The sequence below is a fragment of the Kryptolebias marmoratus genome, linkage group LG7 (genome assembly GCF_001649575.2).
Source record: "Kryptolebias marmoratus isolate JLee-2015 linkage group LG7, ASM164957v2, whole genome shotgun sequence".
Lineage (NCBI taxonomy): Eukaryota > Metazoa > Chordata > Actinopteri > Cyprinodontiformes > Rivulidae > Kryptolebias > Kryptolebias marmoratus.
The window spans coordinates 4,870,751-4,886,409 of record NC_051436.1 but is presented as its reverse complement, the minus strand read 5'-3'; the positions used below and the strand labels follow the sequence as shown (position 1 = coordinate 4,886,409).

Sequence of the window (15,659 nt, the reverse complement as noted above, 5' to 3'; positions counted from 1 at the left end):
GATTTTAGTAGATGTTTTAACTTAACATTGTATCGTTGCAAATAATTTAAATTTTCCTCCACTCACTTTTCACAGAAGTCACTGATCGCCTGCCAGTAGTTCTCGTGGACACAGAACCACTCGCAATCTCCAGGGCCAATGTTGATGTTTACTGAGCAAAAATTATTATTTTCCTGGTGACCTGTTAATAAAAAAAAAGAAGACTAGTTGTAGAAGTAGTAATGCTAGGCTTTTAGAGAGCAACTTGTGTTGTTAATCAGATGTCTTACCTGGCGTCCGGCTCCCTGGAACCTTCATGTAGAGCTGAACACTGTTCATGCCCAAGATGGTGTGTCCAACATGGCTCAACATGTTTCCACTGGAGGATACACGCATGAATGCTGGAAGCTTCTGCAGCTCCTGAAGCTGGGGCTTCCACCTGAGCAGAGACACAACACACATGAGCTCGGCTCCTGGCTTAGCTTGGAGCTACGTCCTTCAGCTGCTGAACAGGCCTACCTCTTGGGATCAGAGAGGTCAATGTTGGTGCCAAACTTGATGATCTTCCCAACTGCTTTCTGCTCACCACTATGAAAGAAACATTAAAGTTTTAGAAAACATTTTAAAACTCTCTAATATCTAAAACATTGTGCTGTTAATCTTATACTTACTTGCTAATTTCTTTGGAGCCATCCTTGAGAATATCAACGCTAATGGGCGGCTTCTTTTCGTCCTCATCCTCCTCTTCATCGCTGCCTTTCTCCTCCTGAAGACAAACGTATTTATCAGGATGTAGACACATGGAGATCTTGGCACTTTGTCTCATGTTTAGCGACACTCTGAATGTTAAAACTCGGTCATGTTCTGTACCTGCAGACTCTCCTGGAAGCTGGAGGCCTGATATTGGGCGTACTTGGCGATGGTGGTGTACGAGCGGCTGCTCTCGCAGGGCCACGTCTGCCCCGTACCGCTGGCGTTCCAGTTTTCATCAGCGGGCTGCTGCACCTGAGTCCTCACCTCCACCGCCTGGTCTGCATTTGCTTCCACAAGAGACTTCGTAGAAAACAGCCCCAGATCTGAAAACATAAATGGAAAATAAGATGGGGTCAGAACCCAAAGGTTTTGACTAAATTGTCAATGAAAATAAATAAAAATAAGCTCCTCAATGAGAACGTACTGAGTCGAAGTGATCCAGCCAGTCCTCTAATAACTGTAACAGGATTCTTTGGGTCTGTGCAGAACTGCAGCAGGACCGGAGAGAAGGCATCCCTCTTACTCTCCAACTGCAAAAAGAAAACAGCACATGCAATCATTAACATTTCCAATGATATGAACTATTTTACCATCAACAGAACTACACTGTGTGACAGAAGTTTGGCCACGTACATAGATGCTGGGCGTAGGAGGATTGAGTTTCTCTCTAGGAATGGGTTCTTCTGTGGTTATGATGGGTTTAACAGAGAAGGCTGGCAGCAGGTAGGATTCCTTAAATTTCCCTTTGACACGAGCCCCCCTGGAACAAAGAAGAGGAACAACATCAACATGGAGGCTCCAATGATATATTGGTAAATTTTAAGAAAGCGCGTCTACTACGGTGCACTTACTTGCAGGAGCGGATGATTTCACTTGCAGTGTTCTTGATGGTGATTTCCTTCAGAGGAATCCTTTTCTCCTCCACCTCGGAGGCGATGAACGTCTCCCTGTCCCCGCTCTCCACTTTGATCAGGCGAATCTTCAGCTCCTTTGGTGGCCCGTCTGACAGCGCCTTTAGTTTCAGCAGGTCTGTGGAACCCAACAACGAGCCAGAAGTGGCATCGTTTCTATGTTCAGAGGATCTTTCTCCCGAGCTGGAGGTCCATTCAGCGTGCTCGCCGTCACTGGTGGAGCTGACACCAGGTGCATCTTTGCTCTTCTTTTTCTCCGCCTCATAATGACTCCTGTTCTTCTCCGATTCTCTCCTCTGGTGATTGAGATCACTGAGAATCCTGCGATCCTTTTTCTCCTTATGGCTCTTTCCATCCTTGTGCCGCTTGTGGCTGGAGCTGGAATGGCTGGACGATGAAGACGAAGAGGAGGAAAAGTCATCTCTCTTCTCTCTGTGTTTTTTCTTTTCTTTCTTGTCCTCGTGCTTCCTGCTGCTGTGGCTGTGGCCATGCTTTCTTTTCTTGTCTTTGTGCTCTTTTACTTTCTCAGGTTTGTGCCTGTCCTCAGGTTTGCCACGGCTCTCAAATTTATCAAGCGACTGTCGACAAAGCATAACTTCACAGCTCTTGCCCAGCTCTTTCAGAGAAGACTCGGAGATGGTCGTCAGCTCACATTCTTCTTTGATGACCTTAAAAGGCTTTACAGTTGGAATCTTCAACTTTTTAATGGGATTTGTTCTTTCCTCCGACTCCCCCTCATCGGTCCAAACATCACTGTCCTCCGTTTTCAGTTTCTTGTCTTCCAGTAGTGAACGAGGTGAGGATTTCTGTGGTGGGACAGCAGGGCTGAATGGTGGGCTTGTTGAATCTGATGTGGGAGAACTGCCTTGCTGCTGGCGGCAGATATCAGGGCCCAGGGACAACGAGGAGGAGTATTTGACACCAACCAAAGCTGATGGAGGGGGTCTTCCAAAAGGCCCACCTCGGTAAGCGTACTTCTGGCTCTCCAAGACTGTTGCCAGAGACTTGAACATGCTGTTCACCCCCGTTTGATGGAGGTGGGGTCTTTGGGGTGGTGGAGAACATGATGCGGCCTCAGAGTCTTCTTCCGATTCCTCGTCAGCCTCGCTTTTAGTTTGCTCAGGGAGGCCATAGAGTTTAGCCAGGTCACTATGACGATAATTTGTGTTCCCTTCTCCGATTCTTGACTCAACAGTTGATTTAGTGCCCAAAAGAACATTTGATGAAGCTTTAAGGTAGTCCTCATCCTCCTCGAGAGAAGAAGTCCGGCTGCAAGGGGATGCCAGAGAGCCTTGGCGGCTGAGCACAGGAGGACTGGAATTGGACCCTAAATCTTCCAGATTCGGCTGCTGCTTGGTTGCTGGAATCAGGTCCGGGGCACACAGGTAGCTCTTAACAGGGTCAGCACCAGGAGTAAAGTTGTGTAAGAGACCTGTAGACCCAGACTTCTCACTGTTGTACATTTCCTCCTCCTTTTTGATCGATTCATCCAACATTGCCATGATGTTGGCCAGCCCATCAGGGAGCATTGTGGACAGTTCGGAGGACTCCTCCTCAAACTGAGCACTGTCAGAGTCAGAACTGGCAATGCCTGCACTGCTCTCCGTTGCCTGTTTGAGGTGGATTCCCCCAATGGAGGTGGAGGATAAAGGTGGTGGGTGAAGGTTTTCTCTAGACATAGCCTGGTAGAGCTTGGGCGGCTCTCTAAGTGCCAGGGTAGTGAGAGGGTGTTGGGGGCTGTCTCTGTCTCTGCCTGAGTCTTTGGATTGGTTAGGTGCTGCTTGCATTGCTGGGGGCTTATTGGGGTAAACGGGCTGGTTCATCCCTGAGGTATTGTGTGTTGATGAGGGAATGAATGTCGCGCCGCTGTTGCTGCTCCACATCTCCCTCTGCCGCTGCTTTTCTCTGGCGTATTCAGTCTGAGGTGTGAGGGGAGGGGGTCGCAGCCTCTCTGCAGAGGTGCCGGGGGTCTGGTTGGAATGACCTCCGCGGCTGAGCCAGGGGTAAGGAGGAGAAGCCTGGGAGGTCGGGGCTGGTGGACCTGACGGAGGTGCAGAAACAGAGGAGAGGGGAGGAGGAGGGGGAACCATGGAAGGGCTGTTTCCAGAGAGAAGTCTTTCCAAATTTTCGATAGCAGTCTGCTCTTTTCCTTTTGCACTGCACAGTTTTTCCTCGTTTCTCTTCTCCTCCATTTCAATTAGTTTTTTCTTCTCCTCCTCTTCCCTCTCCATTTCTCTCCTCCTCCTCTCCTGCCTCTCAGCTTCCCTCCTCTTTCTCTTCTCTTGTTGCATCTCCCACTCCTTCCTCTTCCTTTCTTGCTCTTTGTTTTCCCATTCTATTTTCTTCCTCTCCTCCTCTTGCCTCTGCCACTCTCTCCTTTTCCTCTCCTCCTCTTGCCTCTGCCATTCTCTCCTTTTCCTCTCCTTCTCCAGTCTCTCCATTTCTCTCCTCCGCATCTCCTCTTCCTGCTTTCTCTGTTTCTCCTGTTCTTGTTTCAGTCTCTGCTCCTCCTCCTGTTTCTCAATTTCTCTCCTTTTTCTCTCCTCCTCCTTCTTTTCCTGCTCTCGCCTCCTCCTCTCCTCATCCAGCTTCTTTTTCATCTCCCATTCTCTTTTTTGCCTCTCCTCTTTTATTTTTCTCTCCTTCTCCTCTCGGTCCTTCCTCCGCCTCTCCTCAGCTTGCATATGTCCCTCTAGCTCTGCATCAAGCTTGTCTAAAACATCTCCAATTGACTGAGAGACGGCCAGTGGAACCTGTGGAGTGGAGTACACGTGTGTTGCAGTGGAGTTTGGCTGATGGTTCAGTCTGGTGGAGATGGCAGGACAGGACGGCTGAGGAGCACTGGCTAGGCTGTATTTAGGAGAGCTGGGAAGTGGATTTGAACCTCTGCTTGTGATCACACTGTCCTCTGCCCTTTGATGCCCTGAGGAGAACAAAGATGATGAGGAAAATGGAGGAGGAGGTTGTTTAGCCTGAGCATAGTATGACATCTTCTTGTGGGGCTTGATGAATTCCTGGGGTTGAGGTTTGTGCAGCTCCTGTTGAGACTGGCCTCTCTGACAGCCTCCTTGTAGCAGAGCATCCACCTGAGATTTGGGACTGATTACAGCGCTGGTGGAAATGTGTGGCTTTGGCTCTTTTACTCTTTGCCAACTGTTATTACTGCTGCCACTGTTCACCGAGCAACCAGCAGGGGGTGATGTAGTCCCCATAGAAACACCAGCCATAGCAGTTCTGTTAGAGCTGCTGCTGCTGCTGCTGCTGTAGCGGCTGACAGGGCAGGAGGCCATGGATATCGGGGGATTGGATGTAATGACAGGCGTCCGGGTGGAGTTGGTTGGGGGGAGAGGAGGGCTGACGTTATGATGATGCTGGGATGGACCTGGAAGTCGACTGTCTATGACCTGATTGTGGCTCTGCTGGGGGTGAGGTAGCAGACCTGGAGGCGTGAAGATGCCCGGTTCCTAAATAAAGACAAAAGTTTCAATCAGTTGGTGGAACAATAACGGTTGTATTTACCCGCTGACATTTGTAAGGCTCAGACTTGTCGTTATGCATCCGTTTCGGCTGATTTGACTGCAACTGGTCAGCTCTGTTCACATCAATTACCCGCACAGCCATGTCACACGGAGGGCTGTCAGTGAGCAACAAATGGAACATGTTTTTAATGCACATCGAAGCCGTTTAGACCTATATTTAGCTCTATCTAATTGCAATCGGACAGTTAAAAACAGGTCTGAACTCATAGTGAAATGAATAAATGAACTGTACTCACCAGGGAGTGACCGCTTGGCCGGCTCTGGTATCTCCAAGCCTCATGGGGACCACTTTGTTGTTGCTGAGGTACGGAGGTGCTGCTGGCAGGATTTCGGGGTTGGGGAGCACCCTGATGTCCCAGCCCTGGGTGAGGCTGGAAGTGACTGTAAGGCACACTGCTGCTGTTTTTGTTGCTGGTTGCAGAAGCGTTTGCTGGTGATGACTGGGCTTTTAGGTGACAATCATGATCTCCCCTGGTCGGAGTAGTTGGTGTACGGCTGCCGCCTTGGCCCCCGCTGAGAGGGCTCCTCTGGTGGTGGAGAACACGAGGCTCCACGGCCTGACAGGGCAGCGCCATCTCCACTTTGGAGCTGGGACTTGGGTAGGAGGAATGAGGGGAGTGATGGTTTCGAGCCTGAGGTTGTAACATGTCTTTGTGGAGGTGAGGAGCACATCCTTGGTTGTAGCTTCCTTGGGGGGAGTTTATTGGAGGGGAGCGGTTGGAAGGGCTGGAGGAGTTAGGAGAGGACTTTATGGTGTAGCTGCCCATCCCTCGTTTATTGTTGTCCTGTAAAAATCACAGAATATCACTTAATTTAACAAAACATGGCAAACTAAAATCAATATTTGGCCTGATGGTATTTCTGTAATACTCATGGTCAGTACAGGTTTGTCAAGTGAAATGTTTCCTACAGTCTGAGGTGATAAATGGAATATTAACTCATGGCTCGTATTACTGTGGATGAATTAGAGTAATGCTTTTGTTGCTGTTCAGACCTGAATCTCCTGTGATTGTGGGTTTTTGCGTTCCGATGTTTGTGGCTGCCAGAGAACACCGTTGTCCTTGTGAATGGGGTTCCAGAAAGCTGGCTTCGGGGGCAGTTGATGAGCGGATGACGGCTGCTGAGACAGCCCCGATGATTGGCTGTTGAAACGCTGCAGCCCAGGGTGGGATGCCTGAACAGGAAGTGAAATGATTCGATCAACAGAACTGGAATGGCTGCTTCAGATGAAAAGATTTAAAATCAGCCTTTAGGTTCTTTTTGTATGAAAAGAACTGTAAATTTGTGGCTGCGCCTTACCTGATCTGAGCTCTTCTTCCTTTTGCTGGGGCCGGGGCAGTCCTCCACAGCGGGATGGGTGGGTATGTGCAGAGATGGTGGAGGAGTGTGTTGAATCACTGAGTGCTCCCCAAGAGGAGGGCCTGGTCTCTTCAAGTGACCTGCTGGCATCTTTCCTGGGTAGCCCCTCTGCTGTGGACAGAAATGAAATAAATTGTCTTAAAAGACAGCTGCAATTCTTTTGTTCAAAACATTAAAACAACTCGTTCGAGTCGTTTCATCAGCATGACGAATGACAGCCTGAACGGGGATCATCTTCGGTCTATATGGATGAGGAAACAAGGTCACAGCCAATTAGAGAAGCTCCTACCTGGTGCACCTGAGCCCGCATTTCATCTCCCAGCAGTGGTGGGCCCCGGGGAACATGCTGCTCCTGAAGACCCCCCCAAACCAAAGCAGACAATGAAAACAGTGATATGGTGAACAGTCTGGTTTTTTTTTTCTCTCCTCAAAGCTAAATCTGAATCATCTGTAGCTTATCTCACCTTCAGCAGAGGGTTTGGTCGGTTAGGATGAAGATGTGGGTTCAGGAGAGGCCCACCGCCGCCCGCATAACCACCGTTATAGAGACGCAGCGAGTGCTCATTGGGGAGGGGCAAAACAGGATGGCCTTGGGGGGGAAGGTGAGAATCGTACTGCTTGTCGAGTTGATCCCATACTCTGTGAGGAGGAGGATGAAGATGATGAGGGGGAGGCCTCTGCTGCTCCCTCTGCATTCCAGGAAACATCGCTTGTGGGAACTCAAGCTTTTCACCTCCTCGCATCGGCCTGGACCATCGAACACGGGGGTTAAACATTAATGCAGCATAAATTTGTTTATTTTTTTTACCAATTTAAGTCGATTAATTCTAAATTTAGGCAATGAAAGCAAAACTTACCCATTGCTTAAGTATTTACTGTGATGGTTCAATCCACCTATAGGTCCAGGAGGTAGATTAGGAAGTAGCTGGTGTTGGTTCATTGCAGGTGGACACCTGGTGACAAACGACAAATCAGATCAGTGGATTTCAAACTATTTTAGCACCAAGTTTCCAGATGTTTCTTTAGCTCTGCTGTGAAACACCACAACTTCCAGGCTGCAAGTACAGATCAAACGTGATGAATTAAAGCCAAACAAAAGTTGTTGTTTTTTTTAAAATATTGTGTGGGTTGTCATGGCTACAAACCTGGCATGTGGCTGCCAGGCGCGGCCGCTCACGGGAGGCCATGGCCCCCGGCTGAGTCCGTCCAGAGGGAAGGAATCCTGTGTGCCTCGCCCGCTTAACTGCTCTACTGCGTGATGCATCCAGCCTGGGAATTATTTACACCCACCTCATTAACACACACTCATCAAGGACAAACAAACTCAAAATGCAGAGGTTGTGTTTTATGACTTTACATGATTTGATTTCCTGAAGCTTATTGTCTATTAATCAGTAACAGTTTTAAACCTCCCTCTAAGTTCTTTATATTTTGCTTTAAAGGAGTCAAACTTTCTGTTAAAGTGGTTTTGATTATGGTTTTCCGGGTTTCTGAAGATTGTTGCTTTTTCACCAAACGTGACCTTATATTGTGCAGGGTCCGCTTAAAAATGAGCAAGAACAACCTGAGTTATAGAACATGCTCCAGGTGATCACTTATCTTTGAAAATCACCTTGTTGGTGCTAAAATACTAAATACCAGCTGTTACTTTTGTAGATTCAACTAAATAGTTTGAAAAAATCCCATTTAAAACAGTTTCTTTGCAATTTGAAGACAACACTGATTAATCTTTTGAGTTTAGGAGCCTTTTTAAAGCCTGAATGATTCACAGGTCAAAGGCTTTTAAAAAAATATCTGAATACAGTCAGGTATAGTAAGATAAATAAAAGTGGAGACAAAATCAAAAACCCTCAGAAAGCCCGGAGAACTACGAATCCAAACCATTTTGAAATACGGGAAGAATTCTGTTGCACTTGTGTGTGAAAGCGGCTCTTACTTACCGGACTAGCTGTGTGTGTGAAGCCCTCCACTGCAGCACAGAGAGGGCCTCACTCCAACACTGAAAATATCTGCACCGTCTGACTCCTCTGTCTTCTGCAGCGAGAAGCTAAAAGCCAACGAGCTGCAGAGAAAAAAACAAAACAGAGGAGCCTGTATGAGAGCGAGTGAGACAGAGACTCATTGAAAAGTCAACAATCGCCACTGGGCTCTCTGTTATATAGGATGGTTGGAGTGGGTGTCAGCAGAGAGGGGGTGGGCTAAATCAGATGTATAATCCTAGTATCTGTAGAACTCCTTTATTTTCTCAAGAAACGTATATTTAACTTCTTTGTCTCTTGCTGGCTGCGTTGCAGGTTTGAGCCAGTAGGAGGCGACAGGAGGCCAAACGGCACAGAAATGGGATTATTTCTGAGGCCCAGATGGCTCAGTGGGGGGCTCACCTATGAGGACGGATCTGGTGTTACTGTAATCCTGAGTATGGGCCTCCTGATAGCAAGAGACAGAGGGGAAAGACTAAGAGTGAGAGGCTCTGGTCACGTGCCAAGAGTGTGCAGCGCTGGACGCCGTCCAAGTGTGCAAGCTGCACCGCCGTGCCAGGTTTGAGCAGTTTCAGTGCACGAGAGAAAAAAAAAAAAAAACGGTGCTTTTTTTTTAAGTGGATGATTATGTGTGTGTACCGCAGTACTCTGAAGGGTGTGTAGCAAGCATGTGTGTGCCCAGAGCATACACTAAGGTTTAATCTCATTACAGCAGGCGTGATGGAGAGGAAGGAGGAGGGGGGAGGAAGCAGCGACAGAAGGTCTGAACAGGATGGAAGGATAGATTAAGGAGAGGCAATGGAGTGGAGAGTGGGAGCAGTGCCACGAAAACACCCATACACCTTCCCACACACAGACGGCACAAAGGGAACCGAAGGAAGGGAAACAAAAGAAAACCAGACAACTCCACTCCCCCTGTTTGCACCACATGAAAAAGAAAACATTAAACACAGAAAGCATCAAAATACAAAGAAGTTTGAACTTCCAGAAGACCTGAATGACACGAGTTTCAGTTTAAGAACCAATCCGACTTTCATATAAAGTATAACTGTCCTAAAACAACAATATTAACATTTATTTATTAAAGGCCTGCTGTCTTATATACCAGAGTGAGTCTTATGTTGAGAAATGCAGTTAAACTCATTTTGGTTAAACCTTGAAAATAACGAGATGTCACGCTCCATCTTGAATCCTTAACTTAATCAGTTGTAGATGTACATCCAGTAACTAGTTTTTGAAAGTCTCTTTCACATTTGTTCAGTGGTCCATGAGATATTTTGCTAACAGACAGACACGGGCCTTTCGTGATGATACAGTGAGCACCAGGTTATTCAGCGAATTGACACCAGAAGTCCATTTCATCAGTCAGACAGTAGCAGGCGCACACACACACACATTATGACTCACTCCTCTTCCTAAATTAGCTTCGGACATACGCATTAGTTCCTCCCACCAGTTCCTCTCCTCTTCCTTTTCTTCCTCCCACTGACTGTGTCTCTATTTAAAGCCTGGTTGTGGCCACCTCTCTCTCTCTCTCTCTGTATCTCTATCTCATCCACTTTGCAGGAATCAGCCTCCGCCAGGCGCTGCTGCCGAGTGCAGATATGCTGGCATTAGCCGCCTGGAAACACACACACACACACACTCGTGCTGAGTCTCACCTTTTAGAATAGCACCAAAGTTACTGATTCACAGTCGTGTTAAGTCTCGGCTTCAGCTGCCAATCATCCCTCCAGGGTCTCCTGAATCCTGAAAAACAAAGCAGCTTTTGTTGTCGTGTTGTCATAAAGCTTCACACGCCTGCAGTTCATTCACAGCTGAAGGTGGTCCTCTACCCCACATTTCATCACAAGCTGCACTAACTCCCCCCCCCCGTTTCAGAGCAGCGCAGAGAACCTGAGGGCCGAGGGTAAATAAGTCAGGAGGGTGACACCACGGGCAGCGAGAGGGGCTCCAGTTCTCCTCTGGCCCAGACACAACAGAGACACTGACTGTGCAGCTGAACGGTCGCACAAACAGGACTGAGCCAAGTCAACACATGACCGAGCAGCACTCCGAGGAGACATTCAAACAGCACCAGAGAAACTGCAGAGTAAGTGCTGACGACTGAATGACTTTGCTGGAACTTCTTCAAAAGTGCATTAACTGAATTGTTAGCTGAACGCTACAACGAGCAAAACAGAACCAAGGTGAATCATCAAAACCGCAACTAAAAGGCTAAAAGATAACATAAGAAAAACGTGCAAAAAGCTACAATTAGCAGAACATTAGCTAAAAGTAGCAAAAATACAGAAAAAAGAATAAAATAAATATATAAAAGGTAAAAGATTTAAACGAGAAAGAAGGAGAAGCAAAAAGAAATGCAGCAAAGAGACTAAACCAGGGAGCTCAGGCTGTAATTACAGCTTTTATAGAGGGTGTGTGTTTATGTCTGTAGCGACCAAACAGTCTCTCCCAGTTGCTACACTGGACCTCTGACTGCTCACAGTTACAGCTGAGTGTGAGAACCAGATACCACACACACACACAGGGTTACATTCTAGTTCAGGTTTTCATATCAGATAGTACTGCAGCGACACCACCTACAGGAGAATCGGTGTGTGTGTGTATGTGTGTGTGCGTGCGAGTATTACACGGTGAATTTTTCGGGGAATCCCTCCACCGCCGATGACTCAGCGCCGTGGAAAAGGGCTTACCCAAGCGCCTCCAAACTCCGCCCCCATCGAGACCCTGTTTACAGTCAGGTGACCGTGGGCGTGTTTCTGCTTCACCGCCGAAGTGACGGCAGCGGGAATTTTTCGGCCTGCGTGATGTCATTTCTGCTCTATTTGTAGCCCCGAGGTGATGTGTTTAGACAGACAAACAGGATGTGACGAGCTGAAAGGCGGCGAGGTGTTTAAAGAGAAATCGAACGAACAAACCACGACTTCATGAGAAACACGGATGATTCCTTGAACTAGTTGGTCAACGAACTGAGTCAGGACATGATTCAGACAACAGATTCTTTAACACGCCTCAAGTGTTGAAGAAAGTGACAGCTTTCACTTTTATCTCACCAAAACCACAACTAGTTACTGCGCTGCGTTTACTACAAGTCAGTTTGAAAAGATAATTCAAACAACCGCCTCCCTCCTCTGCACAAAAACACAACGATCAACCTATTTGTTCGTCAGATAACACAATTTATTGATCGATCCGAAATTCCCCCACGGTACCGCCCCCAGCCCAATATAAAAGCAGAGATCAAAGAGCTGTTCCTGTCATCGCCCACACCGTCTTAGGTACAAGTGATTTTCCCCAAAACGGCATCATGATGTCAGCTACTGTAACCTGAAAGATTAACAGAAATTCATCCATAAACAAGATAAACAAAGATCAGAAACTTCAAGAAAATTGAAACAAAAAAAAACAGCTTTCCTTGTAGGAATGCAAACCGCCCACTGCCTTGAAGGCCAAAGTTCAAAACAAAGATCCTTCACAGCATTTTAGCCACAATCACTCCCAGTTTTAGCTAATTATCTATAAATTATTTGTGTGTCTGTTAAGTTTGGTTAGCTGTTGCCTCCAACTCGAACTGGGTTGATTCCAAAATAATCAGTCGTAGACGTAGATCCAATTTATTGCTTTCTGAGGATTTCCTTTAATCATATCCAGTGGTTCTTAAGATATTTTGCTAACAGTAAGACAGGATTGATAGATCTTAAGCCATCTGTTATGTGTTGGAGATGATGCTCAGCTACTTCCACACCAGATTTTAGCTCAATAACAGCAAAACTGATGGAGCTATAGGCATTTATTACACTATCACCCACCTGAAATCACAGGTTTGCACAGTGAGGCTCGTCGAAGTCCTTGCCACGAGCAGGAGGAAACAAACGGTTAAATAAAAACGATTCAGTGCCGTTTTCAGCCTCCAACCACTGGCCTGTGTTGAACCTCAGCCAGACCAGCACACACACACACACACACAGAGGAGAAGGCCGGCAGTGACACACACAGCAAAAAAAAAACCATCTACGTGCAGAACAGAGCACTGATTCTGCTTTAATCCCTGGCTGTGATATAACCATCACGTCAGCATGACGCCTTTTATGCTGCCTCATGATGTCGATCAGCCCTGCCAAAACAATCTGTTACAGGCAGCACACACCGAATCCACCAGTGGGAGGAATGCCACACAAACCGGAGAGAAAGTCCTTGTAAACTCACAGCGGAGGCTGTTTGATAAGAAACAAGCAGATAAGGTTGGGAGACGAAGCAATTAACAGGAAGTGGACCATGCATGGTCTTTTCTCCTGTCTTGTTCTGTCCTCCCGCACGCTTTCTTCTCCATTCGGTCATTACATAATCAGTCCCAGATAGGGATCGTGTTCTGGAGGAAACACCAAGCATTTTTGCTCTCACGCACACACAGAGGAAGAGCCGGCCCCTGCATCTGTCCTCCCCCGCCTGTCTTCCCCCAGAGTCTGCCTGCACGGGTGTCTGTCTGTGCGTAGGCGGACGTCAGCAGGCGCCGTTCCCAACTGGCGACGCGGGCTAGCTCCCATCGCGTCTGCTCTCCTAAAACTCACGCACGCTCGGAATTCTGGAAACGCTGTGCCAACCGGGGACGCTCGGGTCAAACGGGGACGCAGCAAGACGAGTCTCCATCCGTGGGGAATGGAGCCGAGCTAACCCTTCTGTCCTGTCGGGTTTTTTTAAAACGACGGCAGATTTACAACAATATGCTTGAAACGGGTAATCCCCAAACCAATGTAAACACAAAACAGGAATAGTAAAAGACAAGTCATGGCAGCCATGTGGACGTGCTGACACGGGACGGGAGGTGACTTTCAAATATTCAGTCTTAAAACGGATCAGTTCAAACGAAATAATGAAACCATTATGACAGTTTTAGTGACACGACAAGTGGTTTCCTAATGTTCATAAAAAAATGAATGTCTCTGCCATTGTAGTTTATTTTGAAAGGATTACAAAGTGGAAACTGTGGTCACAGGTAGGCTCAGCGTTGCATTGATCCAGTGGATCCGTGAAGATAAAGGCTAGCAGAATTAGCATCAGCATGCGTCTCTGCTTCATTCGAGGGTTTCTCAGCTGCAGACTTGGGGTGAGTAAACTTTAAACATTAAATTTTTTAATCAAAATCATAAAACAGGTGACGGTCATGATCACAAAGCGGCAGCAGATTGGTGCTTTCTCTGCCTTTAAAGAGTTTGTTGTGGTGCCAACACTTGTTATATTAATTAGACTTGCGTGAGTAAAGGACAAAATCAGCACGTGTTGTGAAAAGAATCGCTGCAAGTTTTACGTTTGGAGTGATGGATGGTTGGTGAAGAGAAAAAAAAATCAATATAGATGATTTTTTCTTTAAAATGTCCATCGCTAGTTGACATTAACATGGTTATCATTGGGGAAAACACAAATTTAAATCTATATATTGATATATTTCAATCAGGAAACCCAATATATCCCAAAAGTCAGAACAAATTAAATAATTATCTATAATTTCTGCCATCTGCTGTGCATTCAGACCACAGGGAGCAGGTGACGGAAGAGCCACAGCCGTCACGTTTCAGCTCTGCCTGTTGTGGTTGTTTCTTATTTTAACAACTGGTAACTGTCAAAACAACACGAGACGCCTGGGAATACCAACAGCCACCAATTAAACGGCTGGTGGTGCTCGACCTATTAGTGCGGTTACTCCTAAAAGCCACACTTTCGCTGACAATGAAGAGACTACTTTTCCATTTTTGGCGGTGGAAAAGTAAGCGTACGTGAAGGAGGAAGGAAGGAAGGGGCCGTACAGTTAGACTAACATTGTGACATCTGGGCTGGGAAAGAAAAAAGACAACTGGGTTAGTGGGCTGTGTCTCTTTTTGAGTCCTCATGCAAAAAAGATCAGTTGTGACGCTACAGAGGAGCGGAAACTGATGTCCACACAACAGGAAGTGAGCCCCTCCCCGAGGGGTAACGGAGCCAGGCGTTCTCAGACCGACACTTCCTTTTGAAGAGATGAACTCTTTGTGTTTTTATCTGCGTTTTCTTTTAAGTTGGCGAAGCAAAGAAAGCGCCCAGGTGTGAAAAATACGAGTCTCTGATGGCGTTGATAAGAGCAGCTAAAGCATGACCTGGTTTCACTCGTGGCTCAGACTCTTCCAGCACGTGTGCCCAAACCCATGACTCATTCAAGCCTCCTCAGCAAAAAAACAACACAATTCACAGACTTAAAGGGCCACCGACTCAGATCCTGGTTACCGGCTGGGTCTCGTTGTTGGCTTCTGGTAAAAGTGAGTGAAAAACACGAGTATGATGGCAGGATGAGTGTGTGCATGTGTGCATGTTTGCGCCTGATGACTCTTCCTTCCAGTCGCTTGTGCTTCGATTTCACAGAAACACTTTGCTTCAAATGGAAACATCAGTTTGGTTCTCCTTACAGACTCAACAACAACTTCAGTGTCTGGAAAAAAAACAAACCTGAATGACTCAAAGACCCGGCTCGAGACTGAAGAAAGTTAAAAAACTTTTAGAATTCCTGATCAGTCGGATATTTTCAGAGAACGTGGGCGTCTGAGTGACGGCGGCAGCTTGTGAGCGTCTCCAGTATCGATTTCCCCACATGAGGAACTTCAAAAGCCCCCAGAAATTTCCTTTCTGCTTCTTCAGCTGCTTTTGCGTGTTTTCATGCGACGTCTCCTGTGATCTGTGAACAAATGTCAGCTACTACCACACCAGATTAGCTGTGGCAGCCATCTTGAATCAGCTTATCGATTATTATGAGCTGCATGTTAGCTGATTACACATTAGTTGCAGATTAAACACCCAGTGATCACTTTCTGATCATTTAGTTGAAATCTGCTCAGTGATTCATGAGATATTTTGCTAACAGGGTTGAGAGAGAAGCTCAGCTCAGCTACTACCACACCACTGTTTTCGCTCAATATCCGTTACTGTCAGCTTTGTGTTTGCTAAGATTGCTTTGGTGTGGCGGCCATCTTGAATCGGGTTGACTCCAAAGATTTATCAGCTGAAGATGTTCAACCAGTGATTACTGCATTCAAATCTGTTCAGTGATTCATGAGATATTTTGCTAACAGACAAACACGCAGGCAGAAACATTACCAGAAACATTACCCCCCCCC

The 15,659-nt window shown here is 46.8% G+C and overlaps 1 protein-coding gene across 6 annotated transcripts in view; it reads right to left on the bottom strand.

Moving 5' to 3' along the window:
* Positions 1 to 15,659, bottom strand: part of kdm6ba (lysine (K)-specific demethylase 6B, a) — a 95,922-nt gene that overhangs the window by 3,208 nt on the left and 77,055 nt on the right. For 5 of the 6 annotated variants that reach the window (XM_025008507.2, XM_025008508.2, XM_025008509.2 and 2 more), the window contains 17 exons: positions 10,182 to 10,269; positions 8,482 to 8,603; positions 7,687 to 7,810; positions 7,399 to 7,494; positions 7,006 to 7,288; positions 6,831 to 6,893; positions 6,482 to 6,652; positions 6,177 to 6,356; positions 5,419 to 5,967; positions 1,584 to 5,107; positions 1,366 to 1,492; positions 1,157 to 1,262; positions 850 to 1,055; positions 651 to 745; positions 499 to 567; positions 270 to 418; positions 67 to 181 (listed from right to left, as the gene is read on the bottom strand). In XM_025008507.2, coding sequence (XP_024864275.1) covers positions 67 to 181; positions 270 to 418; positions 499 to 567; positions 651 to 745; positions 850 to 1,055; positions 1,157 to 1,262; positions 1,366 to 1,492; positions 1,584 to 5,107; positions 5,419 to 5,967; positions 6,177 to 6,356; positions 6,482 to 6,652; positions 6,831 to 6,893; positions 7,006 to 7,288; positions 7,399 to 7,494; positions 7,687 to 7,805 — 5,852 coding nt within the window. In that variant the 5' untranslated portion in view covers positions 7,806 to 7,810; positions 8,482 to 8,603; positions 10,182 to 10,269. The remainder of the gene's footprint in view (positions 1 to 66; positions 182 to 269; positions 419 to 498; positions 568 to 650; positions 746 to 849; positions 1,056 to 1,156; positions 1,263 to 1,365; positions 1,493 to 1,583; positions 5,108 to 5,418; positions 5,968 to 6,176; positions 6,357 to 6,481; positions 6,653 to 6,830; positions 6,894 to 7,005; positions 7,289 to 7,398; positions 7,495 to 7,686; positions 7,811 to 8,481; positions 8,604 to 10,181; positions 10,270 to 15,659) is intronic. The other variant, XM_037976609.1, reaches the window with a different exon arrangement.